The sequence below is a fragment of the Heliangelus exortis genome, chromosome 4, assembly GCF_036169615.1.
Source record: "Heliangelus exortis chromosome 4, bHelExo1.hap1, whole genome shotgun sequence".
Lineage (NCBI taxonomy): Eukaryota > Metazoa > Chordata > Aves > Apodiformes > Trochilidae > Heliangelus > Heliangelus exortis.
In genome coordinates, this window is record NC_092425.1 from 27,032,278 (window position 1) to 27,056,082 (window position 23,805).

At 40.3% G+C, this 23,805-nt stretch overlaps 2 protein-coding genes across 15 annotated transcripts in view; one reads left to right on the plus strand and one right to left on the minus strand.

Annotated features, from left to right (window-relative positions):
- The window catches only part of LNX1 (ligand of numb-protein X 1), an 83,013-nt gene extending 69,926 nt beyond the window's left edge, over positions 1-13,087 (plus strand). For all 6 annotated transcript variants that reach the window (XM_071743528.1, XM_071743531.1, XM_071743532.1 and 3 more), the window contains 4 exons: positions 632-809; positions 2,679-2,907; positions 9,670-9,828; positions 10,524-13,087. In XM_071743528.1, coding sequence (XP_071599629.1) covers positions 632-809; positions 2,679-2,907; positions 9,670-9,828; positions 10,524-10,659 — 702 coding nt within the window. In that variant the 3' untranslated portion in view covers positions 10,660-13,087. The remainder of the gene's footprint in view (positions 1-631; positions 810-2,678; positions 2,908-9,669; positions 9,829-10,523) is intronic.
- The window catches only part of FIP1L1 (factor interacting with PAPOLA and CPSF1), a 38,816-nt gene continuing 27,105 nt past the window's right edge, over positions 12,095-23,805 (minus strand). For 4 of the 9 annotated variants that reach the window (XM_071743538.1, XM_071743535.1, XM_071743537.1 and 1 more), the window contains 6 exons: positions 23,255-23,309; positions 21,500-21,555; positions 18,397-18,492; positions 17,178-17,409; positions 13,077-13,214; positions 12,095-12,417 (listed from right to left, as the gene is read on the minus strand). In XM_071743538.1, the coding sequence (XP_071599639.1) occupies positions 12,270-12,417; positions 13,077-13,214; positions 17,178-17,409; positions 18,397-18,492; positions 21,500-21,555; positions 23,255-23,309 (725 nt within the window). In that variant the 3' untranslated portion in view covers positions 12,095-12,269. The remainder of the gene's footprint in view (positions 12,418-13,076; positions 13,215-17,177; positions 17,410-18,396; positions 18,493-21,499; positions 21,556-23,254; positions 23,310-23,805) is intronic. The other 5 variants (XM_071743542.1, XM_071743541.1, XM_071743539.1 and 2 more) reach the window with 3 other exon arrangements.

Consider the following 23,805-nt stretch of genomic DNA (forward strand, 5'->3'; position numbering starts at 1 on the left):
CAAGGGAATGGCTGTCCTCAGGCTGTAGAGGAATCTGTCACAAAGTGACCCTTTAAGAACAAGCACTAGGAAGAGCACTGTTGAAGCCAATGGCTCTTCACCCTGTTAGTGTCCTTTTTTCCTGAGAAACACAGAAATCTGGAAGAGCAAATGAAGTGCCTGTCTTTGAATCTGTCCCCAGGAATTTTATTCCTTTGACTGAGGTGGGCCATTTCTCATCATGCAGATGATGGTCAGACTGCAAGCAGCAAGATAAGAACTGTGACCTGATAATCAAAGAAATGATGACCACTAGTGATATTAATATCAAGAACATTTTTTTAAAAAAAATCAGATTCCTTATTTACATTTCAAAGACTTGCTTCTAATGGTCTCAACATTAGAACACTTCAGATTTTTGTGGAAGCAGTGCTTGACCTCAACTATGAAAGCTCAGACTATCTTGGTGGTAGCTCTGAGTCCTCAGATTCTGAAGCCCTGGGAGAGCCCAAAGCCCTGGCCAGGCCTGGCAGGTGGCTCTCCAGTGCTTTGGTATTCCCTCAACAAATATTAATTTCAGTAGAAAATGCCAAAGCTGTCAGGGACGTCTCCATGCTCACTGTGTTTGTTATTGGTGTTTTCTCCATCACAGAGCACCCTTCATGCTGTCACCTGTCACGAGAAGGTGGTGGCTGTCTGGAAAGATCACACAGAGTCACTGGGAATGACTGTGGCAGGCGGAGCATCTAACCGAGAATGGGATTTGCCTATCTACGTGATAAGTGTTGAACCTGGAGGAGTTATCAGCAGAGACAGCAGGATAAAAACAGGTAAAATGAGGGGATTTTGAAGCCCTTGTTTAATCCAAAGGTTGCCTTTGACAATGAGATAGTGAAAGACCATCACACATACTCAGCTATCCCATAGATTTTGGGATGTGTCAGATTAGAGGGTCTCAAGTCAGCTACAAGGAAAGCTGTAACAGGCAGCAGTAACTCCCTCTGTGAACTGTGATACAGGCATATTCTAGTAGAAAAAAATAAATAGTTTTTAAGGAAAATGAGCTTACATCACCATCTCCTATTACTAAAATTTTCATTGTGCAACCCTCATTGATTTTGTAATGTAAACTTTTGTGCTTGTTTGTCATATATTCATGGATCTGAAAGAAACATAAAGGAGTGGGATTCCTGTCATGTATGAAGCAATGTTAGTGCCTTGTGGCTCAATAGCATTTCTGGAAACACTGGCTTCATAACTTCATTTGGCTCATGATGTAAGAGGGATAAAATTAATAGCATCTCCCCCTCTGCATGAATAAGACTTTAGAGTAAGATGAATAACATTTTAGCAGTGGGTTTTGAGGGAATAGGTAGGCAGTAGAGGAGTGGTGAAATTCTCAGATTTCAGGATGTTCCATCCCCAAGAGCCAAGCACCTTGTTACTATGCATTCAGCAACCGCACAGCTCCCCATCACTTCACCCTGATCCCCTTGTGCTTCATTCCTTATGCTCAGCTTCAACCCAGTCACTTCTCAGAAGCTGGAGGGAAATCCTAAGTGTGAGGGAAGTGAAGGCATCAAAAGTAAAGCTCCACTAGCCTGGTCACAGCACCCAGCAGAAACACACACAACCTCCCCTTGGAGGGAGCTATGGCTGCACATCAAAATCCATGTAAGAACATGACAACAGGAGCAAACCAGCAGGTTTCCACTTTCCTCCTGCTGGGAAATGACTGCATCTCAGTGGGACACATTTTCAAAAAATATTCATGATGAGACAGCATGGAAAATTCAGCCTAGTTAATTTGATAAAATTAGAAACAAATGAATACATAATGTTACAGCAGCACCATAAGCCTCCAAGGGTTAGAGCAGCCCTTGGGCTGTTGTCTGTCTCATCCGGGCAGACCACCAGAAGAGGTTAATGTTCATGTCATGCTGCTGGGACTGTGGATGAATACAGCCCCTGCCTGGAGGAGAGTGCAAGCAAAATGCAGAGGGCACCTAAAGAAGCCCTGGAGTGCTAGTGGAGCACTTGGCTTCATGGCCACTTGCATGACATTAATGATGTCTTCATTGCTCTCCCTGTAGTAATTGAGGTCATCTTCGCATGTTTCTCTGAAGCTGCTGTGCCTATAGTGTAAGTAAGGCATACAAAAAGATGTTTTGGCTTGTGGCCATTCAAACAGGCATTAAGATTAAAATAATAATATGTTACTCCCCAAAGCAAACTTTACAAAGAGCCATCTGGAGCAGCAGGTCCTCAGCTTAGGGAGCACTGGAAGAAAACCACCTTTGAGCTTTCAGATTTCAAGCTGAGGCTGAGCACTGAAGTTGTTAGCTGGAAGGGGGCTTCAGAGACCTGGACTACCACCAAGTGCCCCTACCAAAGCTTGTTGGTACAGCAGGACCCCAGCTGTGCTGTTTGGCTCTGGAGGCAGGACGTGACGTGGCCTGGACCGAAGCCTCCATCCATCCTGGCGATGCTCCTTTGTATGGGGATGCAGCCCCTTCCCTCATGCCTGTGGCATGTTTACTACCATATGCTTCACATCCACATTAAATGAGTGGATTAACAAAAAGCCTCATCAGGCAGCAAGTTCCTGGCCATGGTTTTGAGTTGCTTATTTGTGGAGGTGGGGAGGGGAGACTGGAAATGCTTGCAAGGTTTTTTATCCTCTGCTTTATGGGTCTCAGGTGACATTCTCCTGAACGTGAATGGGATTGACTTAACGGGGGTCAGCCGAAGCGAGGCTGTCGCCCTGCTGAAAAACACCAACTCATCAGTGGTGCTCAAAGCCCTGGAGATGAGAGCGTGTGAAGCCCGGGAGGAGCAGGGCCACTTGTCACCCCCCCAGGCCACACAGGAGACCTCTGAGAGAAGCGAGTGGTCACCTTCCTGGATTATGTGGCTGGGGCTGCCACGGTAAGTCCACAGATTGCATCTTCTTGCTGAAGGGGAGTGGGAGGAAAGATTTGTATTTTCTGGCATTTTTTCTTTTGGCTTGATTTATTGCAATGACATCTTAATTAAATCCAGGCTCTGTCACAGACTTGACTCTAAATACCTCCCTTTTGTAAACAGGGATGTGTACATGGAAAAATAGACACGCAAATCCCTTTGCAAGGGAGGAAATGATCCTGGATTGTTCTAGGCTTGAAAACATATCTGGCACTTAGGGAATGAAAAGAAAAGTTTGCAGGGAATCAGGATCTTGCTGAACTGGGGTCTAGGCTTGACCACCCTGCAGAAAGCAGAGCTCTACCCCTCCTACAGCTCTCAAACTGCACAGCCTTTGTCCTTAGCCAAATCCAGCTGAATTGTTTGACTTTGCCCAGATGTTGCAAAGTGCGTGCAGTTGGCCGGTATCTCTGAATCACCTCTTTTAACCCCACCCCCGACCGAAAGAAGGAGATTTGTCATCCACAGGAAGCAGCTGTGTTGTCATTTCAGTATGGCTAATAAAAGCCACCTCGCATGTCGTTAAGTTCTCTCAAACACTTGGAGTGCAGGCTGTATACCTGCTGCTTCAGTGAAGCATTAAATATGTTGCAAATCTGTGAAAACCTGAAGCTAGGATCATATGCTTGAAATTTGTGTTCAGTTTCATGGAATGAAGAATTTCATTTACAAGTTACTTTTGCCCATGCTCCTAACCCTGGCAGCAGTTCAGAGTGTCTTTCTGTCTCTTATGGGTGGGCATGAAAAGATGGTCTGCAGAACAGGTGGGCTTTTGTTCCAGGCACAATTTCAGGAGGCCTCTTTATGTCTGAGTCTCACATAGCAGGTTAGATGCTTTCCCTCCTCCTGGTCTGAGCTATTTTGAGCTCATTCACCTTGCAACAAGGTCTGCTGTGAGGGCCAGATGTGTTTCAGGGCTTGGTATGAGGCTGTGTAACATGTGCTGAGGTACTGCAAGAGCAGAAGGCAGGCTGTGTGTCTGTCACCCACAGATGAAAGGTTCCTCCTACAGTGGAGAAAACTACATCCTTATTCCTGTGAAAGTAAATCAGCAAAAAGAAAAAGCAGTAACTGGATGGCCCAGAACTTGCTACCCCAGGCAATAGTAAACTTTTCTCACCCAGTTTCACTGCAGACAGGCAGCCCCAGGGAAGGCCTCACTTCTGCACCTCTGAGCTTGACCCAGCTATTCACCAACAAGAAGGCTGGAGCACAGCAAACACTTTCAGCAGAGAGGGAGCAAGCAGGCTAAAGGCTTAGAGGTGCATGGATCTGCAATGCTGTCTTGCCTTCCACCTCCATCTGTTGCTGGCTGGGCTAGCACAGTTGCACCCTGCCTGTGCCTGGCCTAACCCCACCTTTGCTGTGTACAAATCCCGAGCTGCCTGGTCATCATTTTCTACCCACAGCCGTCTGAAGTCCCCACGTCCTCAGTAAGGTGACAGAGATGAAGGACAGAGCTCCACAGTACTGCAGGATAGCACCCAGGGCTCACATCCGCCAGTTCTGCTTTGAAGCCTGGGAAGAAAAGGTGTTTCTTCCCGTTTTAAAAGAGGTCTCTAAGCTCAGTCTATCCCCCCTCCCCTCCCTCTAAAAGCTGTATGTGTGGAGCCATTCCCACCCCTTTGGTTGGAAAGAAAACCAGCCCCAGTTTTATCAGGGCTGAAGACAGGAGCTCATTGTAACTCCATCCCCAGCTGTGACCCCGTGCACAGAGCACAGCGCTTTTCCTTTTTTTTCCTTTGCTGCCAAGGAAAAGTATGGGGATTGGTGTGCTGGGCTGGCAGCTGCTCTGAGCAGCAAACTAAGACAGGGACCAACACTGATTAGATGTGACAGTACCAAAGGTGCACTGTATCCTCATTAGTAGCTGGTTGGTTGATTAGGGGCACCAGGATCAGGTTTGGGTTTGCTTATTAGGTCTTATCAGCTCCTTCTGTCTTCCCTGACATGAGTGTGCTTACCCTCTTACTCTTAGTACTGATTCTCCAGAGCCCACATCAGATATTTGGAAGGTCTTCAACGAGGATGTGTACCCCATAAACTAATTTCCCTTCTGTCTAACCATTTAACCTTTCCCTATCTGGCTTTCACTTTGCTTTTGGCAAGGATCACATCCCACCAGATCTTAAGGTACTGCCAGCCATCTCATGTTTTCTAGAATGCTACAGAAAAGTATTCTTTGGTCAAATATACATCTGACAGGTCCATCTTGCTAAAAGTGCCTGATATGCAATTATGGGGCAAGATGGTGAGGATTCATCTACCTTAATTAAAATTGTGATGACATTAGTGAAGCCATATCATTTACCAGAGGGACTGCTCCAAGTTATATAAGGCTAAGAATGTTTGATACATCTGATGGAAAAATAGAAATGTCAATATCACAATTAACCGATTCATGCAAGGCATTTGGGAAGATGGGTAGGGAATGACAAATCCACATAAGGGAAAGTGAGCAGACAGAAAAGGTGGGAACACCGGTAGGCTACCAACAGCCATGATTAAAAAAAAAAAAAAGATGGCTGGATGATGGATTCTTTAAAGTTTGTAGAGCAGGGAAAGATGTCTCTCTAGAGGAGCCTTGGCAGTGCAGCCTCAGTATCTGTTAACAGCAAAGAAGGTGGGGAGTGCAGAAGCAGCCTGAGATGGCAGCTAAGAGCAGGACACTTGGGCTCGGGAAACAGAGAGAGAGAGAACCACCTTTCCTTCCACATCCAAAAAACATGGAATTCTGATGAAAGTCCAGTGAAGGATAGTCCCACAAAGTGTGCTGAGTCGAGCTAAACACTAGGGGATGTGTATACCAACCCCTATCCATTACTTATGAAGTAGAAAACAGGCAAACATTAATAATAGCTACATGATTAAGTGTGCCTTCCTCACTTCTGAGGCTGGTGTATTGTAAACACTTAATTCTCAGTGCTAGTGCAGAACTTGGCCCTTTCCCAAGGACTGCATGTATATTATAGTAATGGGCACAGACAGGAGGCACAAATATGGAGTTAGGGAATTACTCTACTTTTCTGGATCAAGTTAGTAGCAGCAGAAATCAGACAGGTTATCTGACCCCTCAGTCCAAAGCTCAAAGCCTTGGAAAAGCTGTCTTGCATAATTTAACATTCGTGGCTCTCACTTAAATGTCAGCCTTTTTCTTGTGAGATCCTAAAATTGGCCTCAGTCACTTTTACATGGTTTGATAGTACATAAACAACTCCTCTGTTCTTTCTGTAGTACAATCCAATATGTGTTGGTTATAAAATAGCCTCACATGTGCATCTGACATCTGTCAAAACTTGGACTGCATGCAAGCAGAGGGGCTGTGGGCTGGGCGTGGGGAGGAAGCAGTGATGCAGGACCTTAAGTATTCCTGCCCCAAGTCTTATTTCAGGGTAGCCAATTTAATTGTTTATTTTTGAGGAACACAGGTCTCTTTCATTGTTGGAGGGAAATGTTTTTGTGAAGCATGCACAAAGAAAATAATGTGGAGCAGCTGGTGAAAAGTGTTTTCCCCAGCTTCATGATATTTCTTCTATTCTTGCTTGCTTTCCTGCTCTCCTTTCTTTGGTCTCCTCACATCTCCTTCCCCCAGCTAGCACTTTAAAATACTTTATAGATTATCCTGTCATAACATTTACAAACATTAGTACTTCACACGAGTGCTTCTCTCCATCTACAAAGTGAGATGAGAAAAACGGGAGGTAGCGTAAGTTGTTCTGCAAACAAGGGGTAGAACTGGATATAAAACATGGAACTAGGAGAGAAACTCCCCCAGATTTACTCCATCCAGGCTGTAGGACTCTGATGGGAGTAATTTTCAAATATTACTGTACTCCAGTGCAGGTCATCTACTGTAACAGGGGGTGGGAGTCATACTTTTCATACCTGTTATTGCTGAAGTCCTCCTGAAGTCAGGTTGGTTTTGATTCCCAGAGCATAAGGCTATTCACTCTTCATGAAAAGCAGCTGGGAATTGTACATTTAACTGCCTCAAAACAGGCGCTTTTAAATTCCTCTTGCATCAGTAACTGATGCTCAATTTTAGTATCTCTTCTGATAGGACACTGTGTCTAGACACTGTTTATCCTCTAGACTTGCAGTTGAGGCAAGTTCACACATAAATTACTCCGTGTCCTCAGCTTTTGGAGTATTTACAGGTATTTGCAGAAGACTCTGAGCTGCTCTCTTCCAAGGGAGAAGCAGGTTCTCCTTGGACTGGTTGCAGTTGTGGGTTATGGCAGTTTAACTGCATTAAACGCACACAGGCTGGGGCTTTTGCTACTGCAGAGAAGTGATCTACTTGAACACACTGAGCATCCTCAGATGATGCAAGTACTTGTTTCATTTTCTCTCTGTGGAGCTGTCTTGCTCAGGCTGGGCAGATTTCTCTGCTGTGTACTATGCTGTTTGGAACAAGCAGTACCCAGGCTATACGTGGCTCAGCTTTGCTCATCCAGCCTCCCAGCATCCTCTTTACACACTGACAGCACTAATGAAGAGCTGATAGATGGTGCACTGCCATGTTTATATCCTCTGTCCCATGGGATGGAGATAAGGAAACATCAGCTTAAAGGCATAAACACCACCCAGCCACTCCTGTTCTGTCAGGAGCTGATCTCTAGCTATGGCCAGTGTGATGGGTTGGATCCAGCCTGCACCAAGCACCTGCACAGCTCAACGCCCCCAGCAGGAAGGGAGAAAATGAGACAAATCTCATGGGTCAACGTAAAGACAGGGAAACCACTCACCTCTTACTGCTGCGGGCAAAGCAGATTAGGCTTGGGGAATTTAACTTAAAATATTTAATTACTAGTTTGGTTATTGGGAAGATGACAAACATAGTTCAGGAAAACTCCTCTCCTCCCCTTTTCCCATAATCAGCTTCACTGCAGAGCCTCTCCTCTCACTTTCCTGGTCCCCACTGCCTTGTCACAGCAGATTACCCCCTGTCCCTTCCATGGGGTGACAGGCAGTGTAGGGGGGGTGGAGTCAGGACAGAGTAATTACTCCCTGTTGCTCCTTTGCTTCCTATGTGTTTTCTTTACTCTGACAGAGAGGACAATCCTAACACTAATATGCTGTGTCTATTTACCTAAATTTAGCATACACTTCCACTGCATACATGTATTTGTGCTTTCTGGACTGATAAAGACCATGGAACTGATAAACTTACAGACTCTACGTACAATATGCATGCAAGCCTTGTTTGTTTCTGCTGCATACTCTTCTTGTGTTTGTACCTACTCACCTATTTCTTTCTTTTCTATGGTGTTAGGATTTAGCTGATCACCTTTCAGTATCAGCAATGTCCTCCTTAAGGCAGTGTGCATGGCATCAGAGAGCCCCACCCAAAAAATCAATACTAGGTAACAGCATTAATGTCTGAGCCCTGGTATCATTTGGTCGGGATTGATAAGTACCATCAAACATTGAGGGTTTAAGTGATTTTTCAGATTGAAGAAGTCCACAGATGGTAAAGCAGTAATGCCTGGCTGCTGAGGAAAGAAGGAAATGTCACCTGTTTCTTTCATTAACAGCCAGTGAATTCTTGTGCAAATATTATATACCTACCATCCTGGCAGCAGGTGAATATTTGTAGGTCCTGGGGGACTAATCTTGTATTACTATAAAAGTCTGCTGTGAAACACAGCAAAATAATTGTTTGACAAATTAAAAAAAAGCTAGAGATAGGGTCTTTAATATAAAGTTATTTAACCTTCTACAGAAGTGTAAGCTGTTTCTTAGAAACCTAAGGAGTTTCTGAGTAGAGCTTGTAACAGTTGCTTGTGGTAGAGCAGCCTGTAATTTCAGATTTGGAATAGCAAAAGGATTTTCAGGCTCTCCAGTCATTCCTGGGTACACCACTAATGATGAGTGGGTTAACTACAAAGGAGAGGCATTTCTGTTGCTCTCTAACTAATTTAATTCATGGGTCTTTTCCTGCTTTGTTTAAAAAAACCAAAACAAACAGAAACAAAGCAGGTATTTACATCAACAGAGAATAGGCAAAGTTTAAAGAGCCACATAACCTTATTACTCTTGCTTTCTCCAGTTCCTTGTTTCAGCTAAGCTTTGGCTCAGCATGACTTACAACTATCACTGAAAACATTCTTACCAGAAATGTTGTGTTATTCATTATAGTGAGGAAAAGCTGTTTTCCTGACAGCAGTGTCAGTACTCCAAAGCACTGACTGACATGGATAGGCTTCTCCTGTCTCCTGTGCTGTGACTTTTCACCTGACTTGACAGGAAAAGCTCAAAATCCTGTCTTCATGGTACCCTTTGTGCCATCTCTGTGATTTTTGTAATTTAGCTCATTTAATTGGCCTTGAAATTTTTTACCTTTGGCGTTCACCACCGTAATAAATGCCTAACCACTTTTGACACAGTTAATCACATCCAGGCTCTTACCTGGAACGTAAAACAAGTCACAGGACTGTACAAGGTAAGTGAAATAGTTTCTAGAATGAAGTTTTATAAATATTAAATCCCTATGAAACAACTGATTTAATATTTTAACCCCAAGATTACTTAGTAATTTTACTGTCAGGATAACTGGTTGAGGACAGCAGAACTACAAAACCAGAAGAGAAGCGTAGGTGCCTAACGCAGTGGAACTTGGGTGCTGTTTTGTGTCTTCAAAACACTATATGGGTCTATGAAATGGGATATTCATCAGAATCTAAAGTTAATCACAAGACATTTAATTAGCCTGGTTTGTTTCAGGTATTTGTACAGCTGCAAAGAAATCGTATTACGAAGAAATACATCTGGAAGCCTTGGCTTCAGCATTGTAGGAGGTTATGAAGAACACACTGGGAACAAGCCATTCTTCATCAAATCCATTGTTGGGGGAACACCAGCATATAATGATGGCAGAATTAGGTAATGATAACTATCTAATGAAAAGTAGCATATAATGATGTCTTTAATTTAGTTAATTTGTGGGGGTTTTTTTGTTTGGTTTGGTTTGGTTTGGTTTTCTTTTTAACAAGTTTTCTTAAAGACAGTGTAGAGGGGGGAAAAGGACTCTGTGATACTGAACTAACTATGACAGACCTGGAAATAGGACCAAAGCATCCTGAACTTTAATAGATTTATCTTCATAGTAGAATGATTTCATCTGTCTAGCAGTCATTAGTATATGAGTAAGTATGAAGGTCAGTTTGATCTCTGGGGTAGTGCAGAGACACCCACATCCCCAGCTCAAAATAATCCCCAACCAAAAACCTTTCCTGCAAGCACCAATAGAATTTAAGAGTAAAGGCAGAATTACAGAATAAACTTCAATCAAATAAAAAGCCTCCAGACATAGTTTGTTCAGAACACAGATCATTCCCACTTGAAAAAAAATCTATAACCTATTTTCTTTCAAATATCTGTAATTAATTAGCAAGTTGCAAGAGAAAAGTAAAGTATTTTCACCTGCTTTATTTCCTTACTCATGAAGACTAGTTAGCCAGAGAAGGAACAGTAATACTAATTTCTTCCTACCAGTTCAGGAGATGCTTTGGCATTTGCAAACATTTAAGATGTCACCTTGTTTAACTGTTCTCTCGTATTTGCCTTTGGTTTTTCAGATGTGGTGACATCCTCCTTGCTGTCAATGGCAGGAACACATCAGGAATGATGCACGCCTGCTTGGCAAGGATGCTCAAAGAACTGAAAGGAAAAATTACTCTCACAATCGTGTCCTGGCCTGGCACTCTTTTATAAAACAAGTCTTCAAGGAGAGTATGACAAGTAATTTGACACAGAAAAAAAGGAACACCAGACTTTGCTTTTTGGGGAGAGGATCAAGTATGTGTTTAAAAAGAAAAGGCTTGTGAATTGCAACCTGCATGACAAGAAAAGTCAAGTTTAGCCAAAGCAGGGATGCCAGTCAGAAAAATCACTTCACAGTGATGTAAGCTACAGACTTAAGTCTTTCCTTCCCCTTGTTCTTAAGGTTTTTTTGTTGGTTTTTTAAATATATGTATATTTAATGCATTATAGTAACAATGAAATTTAAGGAGCAGCAGCTCCTGCTCACCCACTTTATCTTGATTTACAAAACCAAATCCTTGAATAACTAAAGGAAAAATTTCTTACAGTTTTTCCAGTTGCAAAAATCAGGTGAAGGTTTTTATCCAACATGTTAATAGCACTTTGATTATGTGTACCTTTTCATGGTCAGCATGAAGCTGGTATTTTCAAGACTTTCAAGTACTGTTTGTTAGTCTGTAAAACTGTGAATTTAATTTCTACAAGAATTAAAATAACTGTAACTGTGTACTTGTACAGGCATTATTTTAATCCAAAATGAAATAACCTTGTTTCCCTTGTATGTTTTGATTAATACTATTAAATATAGGATTTTTTTTATATAGACATTTTAAGGAAGTACACTGCACCCTGTTAATACCATCAAGGAAGTCTTCTAAATAGCACCCTGACAGGGCAGTACAATTTTTGCAGGACTGCCACGCCAATTGCACTTGGTACTGCTCTGGATGGAGTAAATCTGAAAGTGATGACAGTCTTACATTTTTCTTAAAATAGGCTTTTGCCTTTCTCTGCAAATAACCCATGTTCCAAAGTCTTACGTTTTTCCTCATAAGCCAGAGCTGGGAAGAGGATATGTTTGCTAATCTTCATCACATTAAGGACAGCTGTTACCCTAGAACAAAGAATAAAATGAACTTTCTCTTAAGCCACTGAAAAGCAGCAGGGATGATTATCCAGCTTAATTCACTCTGCTTTGTGTGGGTGCATAATTACCAAGTGTATGATCACCACACTTAGTGTTCCATCAGACTAAAAATGATCAGCACTTTTCCCTCTTTCCCTGTTTTATTTTCATTTCACCTTTGTACCAGGTTCTTGAAGAGCTTGCAGTTCCTGCCTGCTCCTAAATGGACTAAAGAATGACCTTTTCACATATGAACTCTAAAAGCTATACTAAACCCACACTGTTCCAGATGTTGGTATATAATACAGTGAATGTGCACTATTTCTCAAGACAGTAAAAGAATGACCTTCCCAGCAGCTTATGAAAAAAGGATATAATTTAATGGAAAGAATTTAAGCCCTATGTATATTGTAGGAGCATAGCCCTCTAACTGTAAGAGGTTTTCTCACTGTTTCTTAAAAGACAAAGTCAGTTCAGGAATTTTAACATGAAAAATTCATTCTTTTATTTTCAAAAAAACCAAAGTAACCTTTGATTTCAAACTAACAGAACAAGATTAAGAGAAAATTATTTTAATACCCAGAAAAATAACAAGATTTATAGTAATCTATTTCTGGCACTAATATATATGCAAGTAGGCAAAAATCACACAAGCCTATTCTGCAGGGGCAGCTTCAGTGTTTTCCTGTTCAGGAGCTGGTTCACCACTGGCTTCTTTTCCTTCTTTGCTTCTTTTGGATTTTTTATGTTTGTGCCTTCTGTGGCTGTCCCCTTCTTCACTGTCGTGACGGCGTCGGCTGTTACTAAATAGAGAAAAAGATACCTCAAATAACTGCATGACATTTGATGTTCCATTTAATTACTGAGTACCAAAACACTGGCCTTTACATGTGTATTGGAAAACTGACACCTGCTCCTGTTCCAAACAGTCCTGTACTTTTAGTTGGGAAATTGGAATGACTTTTCACACTTGTAGCCCTTACTCTATTAGCAATACTTTTAATAATGGCATCGCTTAATGGTTTAACATTCTTATTAACCCCTTCCCTAGACTTAAAATTTATTTCTAATTTTAAAATAATCAAGTTGAACAATTTTTATCAAGTGGCCATGATAATTATTTTACTTACTAAGAATCACTATTGAGTTCTTACACTAATGCTGCTGAATGTCAGCTTCACTCCACCTCTTCTTGACCTGCCATTTTTACCCTTCATTTCACAAATTCCTAATTTATGTTCACAAGCAAAGGCTGTCGCATACATAATTCAGTATGAAGTTACCCAGGGCCAAAATTTTTTCGTGTCTGTTCGCATTTTATACAGCAGACTTGTTCCAAGTAGTACATCTAAGTGTTTACAGTCTTTCCACAAAACTCCAGTTTGTTTGGGGTTCTTTTAGAAGTTTATTTTTTTAAACTGGTCAAGTCTTTCATATCCTATTAAAAAAATAAAAATCAAACCTTCGAGATGACTTGTGTCTGGTCTCTTCTTTCTCTCTGTGTCTCCTATCTCTGTGTCGGTCTTCTTTCTCTCTACTTGTTCTGTGGCGGTCATAGCCTCTTTCTGCATAGTCTCTGTATCTGTATCGTTCTTCATCACTGGTTAAAAAAGAAAATATTTTCAGGAAAGTAATAAGATAAATTCTTTTACACACTCTGAAGATAAACTACAGAAATATCTTAATGTTCCTTCAGGCTTTCTAAATGAGATCCACCATGTATGCTAAAAGGACATTAAAACTCTTCGCCTTACACACTAGACTGCTGTGGTTGATGCAATTTTGAAAGGGGATTGCTCAGTAAAAGAGGAAGAAGAAAGAATACAACAGTGCCACATTAAATTTATATATTATCAAGGAGTTAAGTTAAACCTGTATCTGGGCAAAAACAAAGTACAATTCTACATAAACTTTAGTAGTGTTTCCAGATCAGTGTGTGTAACACTCAACACCTAGCGGCACACTTTTGGATTATTACACCATTTGAGTAAATTAAATGAAATTTCAGTAGTTGGTCTATTTCCTCATATCAGCTTGAAGAAAGGAAAAGCTAGGTAGAGAGAGACTGACAGTAAAATATATTCAATATTTTGGGTTTCTTTTAAAATGGATTTCTCTCTAGTGTTAATTCTGTCTCTACTTGCACTCCTCTCTTGGATTACCATGAATGTAGCCCTGCCACAATGCTGGTAACCCCCCCCTATTATTATATAAGAATGTAAAGGCTTAAGAACATATTTTCATATTTTGACTTGATGAAAACAACTGTTCTAAAAGTTTAATGAAAATTTAAAAAGCAAAAGCAAAAAAAGCACAGTATCTGCAGTTAGTGAACACCACTCAAATGCTCCATTAGCATAACTTACTTCCTTAAATGCTACATTTTTGAAGGTCTGTAAGGACAGGAAAAAGTAGAAACAATTCAACTGTAGTTGACTGCCAATATCCAATATTACTTCCCAGAACTAAAATTTTGATGGTGAGTATCTAATTAAAAAGTTAAAATTTGAATGTCTAACACTGCCTTCTCATGAGCCATCTGAGAACTCAGAGAGCTACTTGCAGACCTAATGGTTTGCTTCCAAAGCTGAGATCCAAAACCTTTAATGTTAACCCATAGTCTGTATTTGATGCTAGACAACTATTTTAAAGAACACTAGAAAAGGTTAAAAATGTCATTGATGCTCCTTTGTAAACCTTATTTTACTAAACTAATAAGGAACCATGACAGCTTGTATGTGTGTCTGAAAATAATGAACCTCTCTATAAGTAAAGCAAAAAATCAGTTTGCCAAGTCCAGTATGATGGGACCATTCAGGAACAGGAAGAAATGCCTTGCACCCAATATTACACCAGTGATCTACACATTTTCTATCTGGGCTTACATTGCAGTTATTAAAGCCCTCCAGGGACAGCTAGCAAAGAAGTCTCAAACCACACCAACCCATAAAATCTTTGCTCTCTATACCTTTGATTACTTTTTCCAAACAGGCTAAAAGCTATTAGCTTACCAAAACAGGAGATCTCACTTTGGTAGCAAAGTCTGACTTCTGATATATGCATTCAAAAACTGTCCCATGGATTAAAATATCCTTCCACAAAGAATCACAGGACTGAGGATTCACACACACACACACACCCCCCAATATGTAACTGGAATTTCCCTTGTTGTGACATTTAACTATTGCCTCTTGTCCTTTCTCTGTGCAGCCTGAAAAACATCCTGGCTCTGTTTTTCTCTACAGCCATCCCTTAGGTAGTTGAAAGTAGCCTCTAAGAGCCCTCCTCATCCTTCTCTTTTCAAACTAAACAAACTCCATCACCTTAGCCCTACTAACTACCTTGTCTGACCTTCACTGGACTCTCCAGTCCATCCACATCTTCTTTTCCACATGAAAGGTTCCAAAACTGGGCACAGTACTTTGCATGTTGTATGAAGTGCCAAATAAGAGGGGAATAATGGCACTCTTCACCTGCAGGCTACACTCTAAATACAGGTCAATGAGGTTTTGACCTTTATCACACACTGAGTGCTGAGTCCTGAGTCCTGTTCAATTTGTTGTCAACCAGGACACTAAGTCCTTTCCTGTAAAGCTGTTTTCTATCCAGACAGAACCTCATCTACTCAGTTGTATGGGATTACAGGGCACCAGGGCCTCAGAAATGCAGTTGATGGGTTTTGCTTTTATTTTACGGATTGCTAAAAAAAAAGTACAAGATTGTATCAATCAAATTCCAAAGCTTACATTTTTAATAGTAACTGACTTTAAATTAACAAAACAAACAAAAACCCCACAACCAAACAAAAATAGTCTTTGCAGAAGGGACAACAGTCCAAAAAGAATGACATTTGATTAAGGGGCCAGAGTGAGATTTGTTGTGAAAGTGTACAATATCATATCTGAGGATAAAGATAGAACAGAATAAAGATAGAACAGAATATATAGACAGCTGAAGGTTAATTTTTTGTTTACATTTTGGTTATATTAACAGAATAAAAATAATTATTTTCTTACAATTATAAGAAATACTATAGCACAAATAGAGGCTATTTATCTGGAAAAGACCTGCTAAAAACATTGAAAGCAGCAAAAAGCACTCCAAATCCCATCACAGTGTTGCTTGAACAAAGTTTAATTTTATTTAAATTCCCTTTGTTTAAGGCATCTATGCAGTCTCTAAAGTAATTCACATTCTCTTCCTGGTTTCATTTTATTTTCTTAAGTGCACATAAAGTGAAAATAAACCTTCTTAAGTGTTATGTCTGCATGTTCTGTCTTAAGCCTCTCCCACCTTCTCTGTGACTCCCAAAGCAACTTGTACTAGTTAAGGGCCTCCCGTTATTTTTACACAGCCATGTGGCAACAGCTTTGCTACAGATGGTGGATAATTTAGTCACATTAAAAAGTGGAGGCCTGCTCTTCCCCCTCCTTTACAGATAACTCTGGCAGCAGCACAGAGATTTCTCGAGGCCTGGAAGCTATTAAGGTTCATTTCAAGCACCCCTGAATGACCAGGCTTCTTTCTGGCCTTCAATCAATCTGTCTGAGAAACAGATGTTTAGATTGGTTTGGAGTTCTCAGAAACTGACCCTGGAACACAGCATATGTGCACGGGAGAGGACATCACCACATCAGCATACATGGAAAACCCCCGCATCTTGCACCCAGTTTGGGTCTTCAGCTAACAATCATCATACAAAAAATGTCACCTCTCAACTGAAGTAATGTTGACTCTTCGTGCTCTCAATCCTCACAGCATAAAACCACTGTTAAAACTATTTCCCTAATAGCAAACATAAATATTCTGCAAAAATTGAAACTTAAAAAAAAAAAAATGAACTGAGAAAAGTGTCAGGATGCTTACCCCAAAATACTTAGCAAATAATGGCTAAATAAACCTCTGCTCTAGGGAGTCATTGCAAGCTCAACATTAAATGTTTTGTGCTTTCTACTTGGGCTCAAGAACTACACAACAGTTGCAGCTTTTTTCTTTTTTTTTTTTTTTTTTTTTTTTTTTAAAGCCATTAGAGGTGAAAGCCAAATAAAGCTATCTGCCATTATTTTCATCATCTGCCTGAAAAGAAAGACCTTGAAATACCAGTTTTAGAAAAAACCAGACAGATAATTATCCAGCCAGTGCTAATGACCAAACTAACCATCTTAGCAGTTAATAACACCATTAATTAATGTCAAACCACATTGCTCCTAGGACTGAAATGGCAACTAAGATACATTTAGTACTTCCGTAGGTTATTCTAGAACTACCAGTGTCAAAGACAGCTGGATTTCCCACTCATACACTGGGTTTAAAATTGCACCATCAACCTGTAAAGCACTGTATGACCAGTTGGGACATGAACTGTCACTTTTACACTTCTGTTTCACGTTTGGAAATTTAATATTGGTTTCCAAGAGAAAAGAGCTGGTGGGGCAGGGGGGAGGAAGCCACACCCTCTAGCTCTTAGGAACATACAAGTGAATGCTCTATGTTGAAATACATTATTTAACCCAGACAGAGGATGTGGAGCAGAGTTACAGCATGCTTGAGACATTTCACTGACCTGTTGAACACGCTTGGAGTTGGGCTGTGATCTCGGTCCCTTTCCCTCTCTCTGGTGCGGTCTCGATCTCGGTCTCGGTCTCTGTCTCGGTCCCGGTCCCGATCCCTGTCTCGGGATCGCTCTCTCTCCCGCTCCCTCTCCTTCTCTCTCCGCCCATAGTAATCCCACTGTTTGCTGGTGTCCATCAGGCTGGACCAGGAAGGAGCAGAACCTGCAAGGTGCGGAAAGGTGACTAAAGAAAAAGATGTGGGTATTAGAAAGAACAACATCAGATACCATAGGAAAACTGTAATACTACTCATGCATGAAAACAGAAACATTTGTCAGCCTCCTCCAATGATACTTTTCAACTTTCCCTTCCACATAAAAGTTAATTCTGAGCAAACTCTGCATTTTTTAAATTATGCTAATAAAGGCCTCTGGGACTCGTATAAATACTCGTTACAAAGATGTACAGAAAGAGGATGTACACCACAGAGACTGCCTAACTCCTTTTGAAAACAAAAATTGTGCAAAGATTTGCTACCAGAATCTGATTTTATGTGGTAACATGGTTTTGTTTAGGGGAAACAACAAAACAAAACAAGCAAAAAAAATCTGCCTTTGAAACTCAGTAGCTCTGAAATTACAGTTCAGAAAAACAAGAAAAAATGATGCATCCAACTTTGTATTTAGATGCTACTATTTTTAGTTTTAGCTTTTTAAAATACTGGTATTTAAAATATAATATTATTTACAAAGCTTTCATTCACTAATTTATATTCTATAGTGTGCTTTGCCATACTTTTCTGTCTAGAGATGTAACAGCAGCTTTAGAAATAAATTCCATAAATTCATTCTGGGGAGAAGAAATAGCATTTCTACTTATGCTTTGGTAAGACATTGCTTTGAATGCATACTCAGCACAACCACTACTGCATCTAAAATATAATGGTTTCAGAAAATTAAGCATATTATCTTAATCTAAAAGATGATATGCTTAAGAATTTAAAAAGGAACACTGCCTCACGATGTTTTTAGGTAGCCAGCAAAGAGAAGAGAGAAAGGACATGCTTCTCTATTGCTTCCTGCCAACTCTGATGTAATAAATAACTACTACTCTTAATGCCCCAGTTGTTCTGATCTACCCTCCCTCTCCAGAAGTCCCGTGAAAGCATCCTGTTAATGAAAAATAAGGGCTGTAGTATTTAATGGAAACAGCACTCTCTAGTGGACTTACAGTACAGAGGACTTCTCACTTTCTGCTTATCTGCTTTGCTAGCCAATGATAACATAGCCTTCAATAAATCGTTTGTTTTGAGCTCCACTTCATTATCTATAATATGAGAACAATATTCACTTGACTCCATGGTGTCACATAGAGACATTAATAGCATAATTGACATAAATACCCACTGAACAATGTACAGTGTGTTACTGATGCTGCATTTAACATTGTGGTTATAAAACCAGTGGCTTCTCCTGACAGCTATGTTCAGGCTGTCTTTCCTACATCGTCTGGGCTTATGCCTGCCCCAGGAAGCTTTGGCAGAAGCTGAAGACAGCAGTTTGCCAAGTGTCCAAAGGAGGAATACAAAAGACCTTTTGAGCAGCCAGTGGGGCAGGAAAAAAACCACTTCATTGTTAAAATACATTTGCAATGAAAAACATTATAATTCTTTAAAAAAAAACATTTATATGAGGTTTTGTCTCTAACAAAATGCTTGACACTGTTTCACTTCAGGGCTACAGATAAAATGAGCCGTTAACAGAAAAAAATACCCTAATACAATCGCATGTTGTTCATTATGCTGCCAAAATCTGAAATTCTGCTATGGAAAGTAGCCAGAAATAGCAAAAAACCAGCTGGACTTTAAAGTCTGTTAATTTCCTTGACTTGCCACTCTTTCAACAACATATGTATGGTCTATGAGGCATGTGCTGCCAAAATATTCTGATCTAAAATGTAAACTTTATTTTAATTTTAAATGTATACTACACAAGAATTATGAACAGTAGTATAAACTTCTACAATACATTTTGTTTACTTTCTCACATCTGCAGCAATCCTCATCAGACAGAAGCATGTCCTTTGCACCCCAATAATTTTAGATAAACAAGTTATCTGCTAGTCTGCATTTTTATATCTAGATTTTCACCAGTAATTATTAACAACACACAGGAAGCTTATTTTCTAATATGAACTGGTATTTTGTGTTTACTGCTTAGAATGAAGTAATGTGTCACTTTTTCTATTTCTTCATGGATTATTGTAATAATTTCTACAAAAAGAAAGACACTTTCAAAGTTTAATTCTGATATTACTTTTAAAATAGAAAAAGAGGGAGCTTTGAACAGTAATTAGTTTGGGACACTTAAGGCTAGTTTTGGAGATGGTGTAAACTATTAACACATTTTCTTTGTAGCTCAGAAAATACTGCCTTTTTTGTTTCTATAACGCTAAATTTCTTGCAAGGTCATGAGATATAAAGAACATTTAGAATGATAGAATCATAGAATTGGCTGGGTTGGAAGGGACCTCAGAGATCATCAAGTCCAACCCTTGATCCACTACCGCTGCAGTTACCAGCCCATGGCACTGAGTGCCACATCCAGGCTCTTTTTAAATATCTCCAGGGACGGAGAATCCACCACTTCCCTGGGCAGCCCATTCCAATGCTTGATCACCCTCTCAGTAAAGAAATTCTTTCTAATGTCCAACCTAAACCTCCCCTGGCACAACTTGAGACCGTGCCCTCTTGTCTTGCTGAGAGTTGCCTGGGAAAAGAGACCAACCCCCACCTGGCTACAACCTCCTTTCAGGGAGTTGTAAAGAGTGATGAGGTCTCCCCTGAGCCTCCTCTTCTCCAGGCTGAACAGCCCCAGCTCCCTCAGCCTCTCCTCATAGGATCTGTGCTGGAGTCCCTTCACCAGCCTGGTTGCCCTCCTTTGGACCTGCTCCAGAACCTTGATATCCTTCCTAAACTGAGGGGCCCAGAACTGGACACAGGACTCGAGGTGTGGCCTCACCAGCGCTGAGTACAGGGGCAGAATCACTTCCTTGGACCTGCTGGCCACGCTGTTCCCGATACAGGCCAGGATGCCACTGGCCTACTTGGCCACCTGGGCACACTGCTGGCTCACGTTCAGCTTCCTGTCAATCCAGACTCCAAGGTCCCTCTCTGCCTGGCTGCTCTCAGCCACTCTGTGCCCAGCCTGGAGCTCCCCAGGGGGTTGTTGTGGCCAAAGTGCAGGACCCGGCACTTGGCCTTGTTGAACCTCATCCCGTTGGAATCAGCCCAACTCTCGACAGAACAAAGGACAGGAAGGCAGAAAAATTCAGGTGGAAGAAAAACCTTTAGGAATGGGGTTGGATGGCAGATGCTCTGAAGGCAGAGGTGGTGACTGGCACTGTGCAAGGTCCTACACCTGGGTCAGGGCAATCCTTGCATCAGTACAGACTGGGTGATGAATTGCTTGAGAGTAGCTCTGCAGAGAAGGACTCGGGGATACTGGTGTAAATTAAAATGAAGTATGAGCTTAAATGCGTGCTCGCAGCCCAGAAAGCCAACTGTATCCTGAGTTGCACAAAAAGAAGTGTGTCCAGAAAGTCAAGGTAGGTGATTCTCCCTTTCTGCACTCTCATGAGCATGGCTTCCATCCAGCTCTAGGGCCTCCAGTACAAGACAAATTAGAGAAGGAGAGCCACAAAAAATAACTGGCAAACTAAAACATCTTTCCTAGCTTGTTAAGGTTTTTCAGCCTGGAGAAGAGAAGGCACTGGGGAGACCTTATTGTAGCTTTTCAATACTGAAAGGGGACTTAAAAGAAAGATGGAGAAAGACTTTTTATCACGGCCTGCAGTGACAGAACCAGGGGCAACAGTTTTAAACTGAAAAAGGGTAAGTTTCAACTGGATATAAGGAAAAAATTCTTTATGATGAGGGCGGTGGTACCCTGGAACAGGTTGCCCAGAAAAGCTGTGGATGTCCTGTCTGAAGTGTTCAAGGTCAGGCTGGACCAGACTCTGAGCAACCTCATCTAATTAAAGATGTCCCTGCCCAAGACAAGGAGTGTGTCAGACTAGATGGTCTCTAAAGGTCCCTTCCAACCCAAACCATTCTGCAGAAAGGTATCCAGCATACAAATAAGTAAGCAAAACAATAGTTTTTACCAAGAGCTGTTGAATTTGCAACAGCATGTATCTCTTTGTGATGGTAGGCAAAGAGTTTTCACAGTTGCTAAAAGGACCTGGTTAGTCTCTTAGCTAAAAACCTGACAAGTGTATCATTCAATTTGATATACCACTAGTGAAAATTTTCAAAGCTAGCAAGCTCACTCACCACTGCCATATGAAAATGCACGAACAGAACGACCATCGTAGCCAGAAGAATGTCCACTGTTGAAAAGAAGATAGATGTTAAAGTCCAGTTTTACCAAAGCTACCTTCATCAATAAATATATACTGTGAATATTATTCCTCTGAATTCTTACCACCATATAGACTAAACCAAGGTGTTTGCTAATCGCTACTAATTAAGGAAGCTGTCTATAAACAAATATTATGTTTTACTACAGGAGATGAAAACAGCATTCTCTGTTCTTTTAACACCAAAAATATCCATATCAAAGCTGTTATTTTGTATTTTTAAAGAATTTTCTATTTCAAGTATTTCAAGTATCAAGTTTTTGCACAGATATGGAATTTAATCTCTAGTTGCTTGAAAGTACTTCATCCATAAATGATGACATTCTCATTCTTTCTGTTGAAAGTAGGTATGTGAGTATATCTAACAACAGGTGGGCACAAATGCACAGTTCTAGAAGTAAGCTAATAAATTAGCTACACATTTCCTATGCTGACTTCTTACACTGGCAGCCAGCTCAAGTATGTAAGAACCAAAAAGGTTAAAAAGGATGATATGTGCACAAGATGTAATTTATTCATATGTAATTCTTTTATGACTTTTAGCACTTCCTACATTACTTGAATGAATTATCTTTGCAGTATTTAACCTAAGTGCTACTTCTGTTCTTGAAAGCACTTTAAGACTAAGAAATAAGTTTTGGGTTACCTTAGTTTAAATACAAAACCAAACCAATCATAACAAAAGACCAGTGCAACACCTTAATGTGTAGATGTATGAGATTTATCTCCCAGGTTCCAAAACCCCTTGATTTTTTTACATTGTATTTCTGAAACTGTATAAACGGTCCCTACAAGTACATGCAATCACCACAGCAGCCACTCACAGCAACTATCAGCATGAAATAATAAATTTACTTCCACGCACATCCAATACATCCCATTAGGGTTTTTTCTAAATTAAATCACATTAGGATTTTCTTGGAGATTTATTGTCATCCTGCAGCATATATATTAATAGAATTTTTAATTTCAAAGGAACAGATGGGTGCACCTTCCCTTAGTGAAATCCAAAGGACTGGCAAGAGGCTTGTAACATTTTCTTAAATGAGCTTTGTACAGAACCTGGTTTTGACTCTAGCAAAATACAAACACTTTTCAAGAACTGTACAGGCCAATGTTTTTTTTCTTCCTTTGTTTATATATATATATATATATATATGGACTCGTCTATTGTAAGTCTAGTGTAGGTATTGAAAAAAAAGATAGGCTTATTAAAGATGTACACTTAGAACACAACAGAAACACAAATTTGGATTCTGTGGAACTCTGGCATTTCCTATAGATTATTAGGGCTTTAATCTTTGTCCAAACTGCTTATTTGCATTTAGAGAAAAGGATGCAGTGGTTGACAAGTATATGGTTCACCTAAATAAGCCTCAGACTACTGAAGAATACTTTAACAATCATTATTTTACCTTTGTTATTAAGTCTCACATTGATATAGTGTCATAACTCAGCTAAACTACTACGTGGTCAAGGAACCTACTCAGAAGAATAGTCAGGTGAAACTAATAACATCTCCGTACAAATACAGTAAAAGCCTGAAACTGTCTTCCCATTTTGAGGTAAAATCCATAAAACACTGGGTAGTGTAAAAGAATCCTTACTAATTTTTTTCAGTTACAAAATAGTGATACATTGCCTTGTAAGATTTCAAGCAGATAATCACCTTTCTATTGTGGGTATGAGTGAAGGTGGAGGACCGCCAGGCGGTGGTGGAAAGCCTGTAGTAAAAAATTAGGTGAAGGGGGAAAAAAAAACAAAAAACACACAACATAAACACATAAAAGAATTTAGCTATGCATACAGTGGCAAACATTTACCAGAGAATACAATGTAAAAGCTGTTTCTCACTGTGTAAATGAGCTTTACTTTGTAAGACTGAGAAGTACATTCCATCTTAACAACGGCAGATTATTAAACATATATTAGCATTCTTTAAAACAAATACCTTTTCATTCTTACAAATACAATTATTTTACAAGCATAGGAAAATTCCTAAATATCTAACTGTACTTAATGAACAACAATTATAAGTATTTTCTGCATGGCTGAAAAAAGAAGGAGAGAAAAGAAGGAAGCACACATCTAAGAAACTGGCTGATTAGGTCCTCTAGTCAACAGCATTCCTACACATTTTCTGTTCTTCCTGCCATCAAAATAACTGAGCCTACGTCTATATAGATAGTTTTGTATCTATTCAGTTGCTAAGTTGCACAT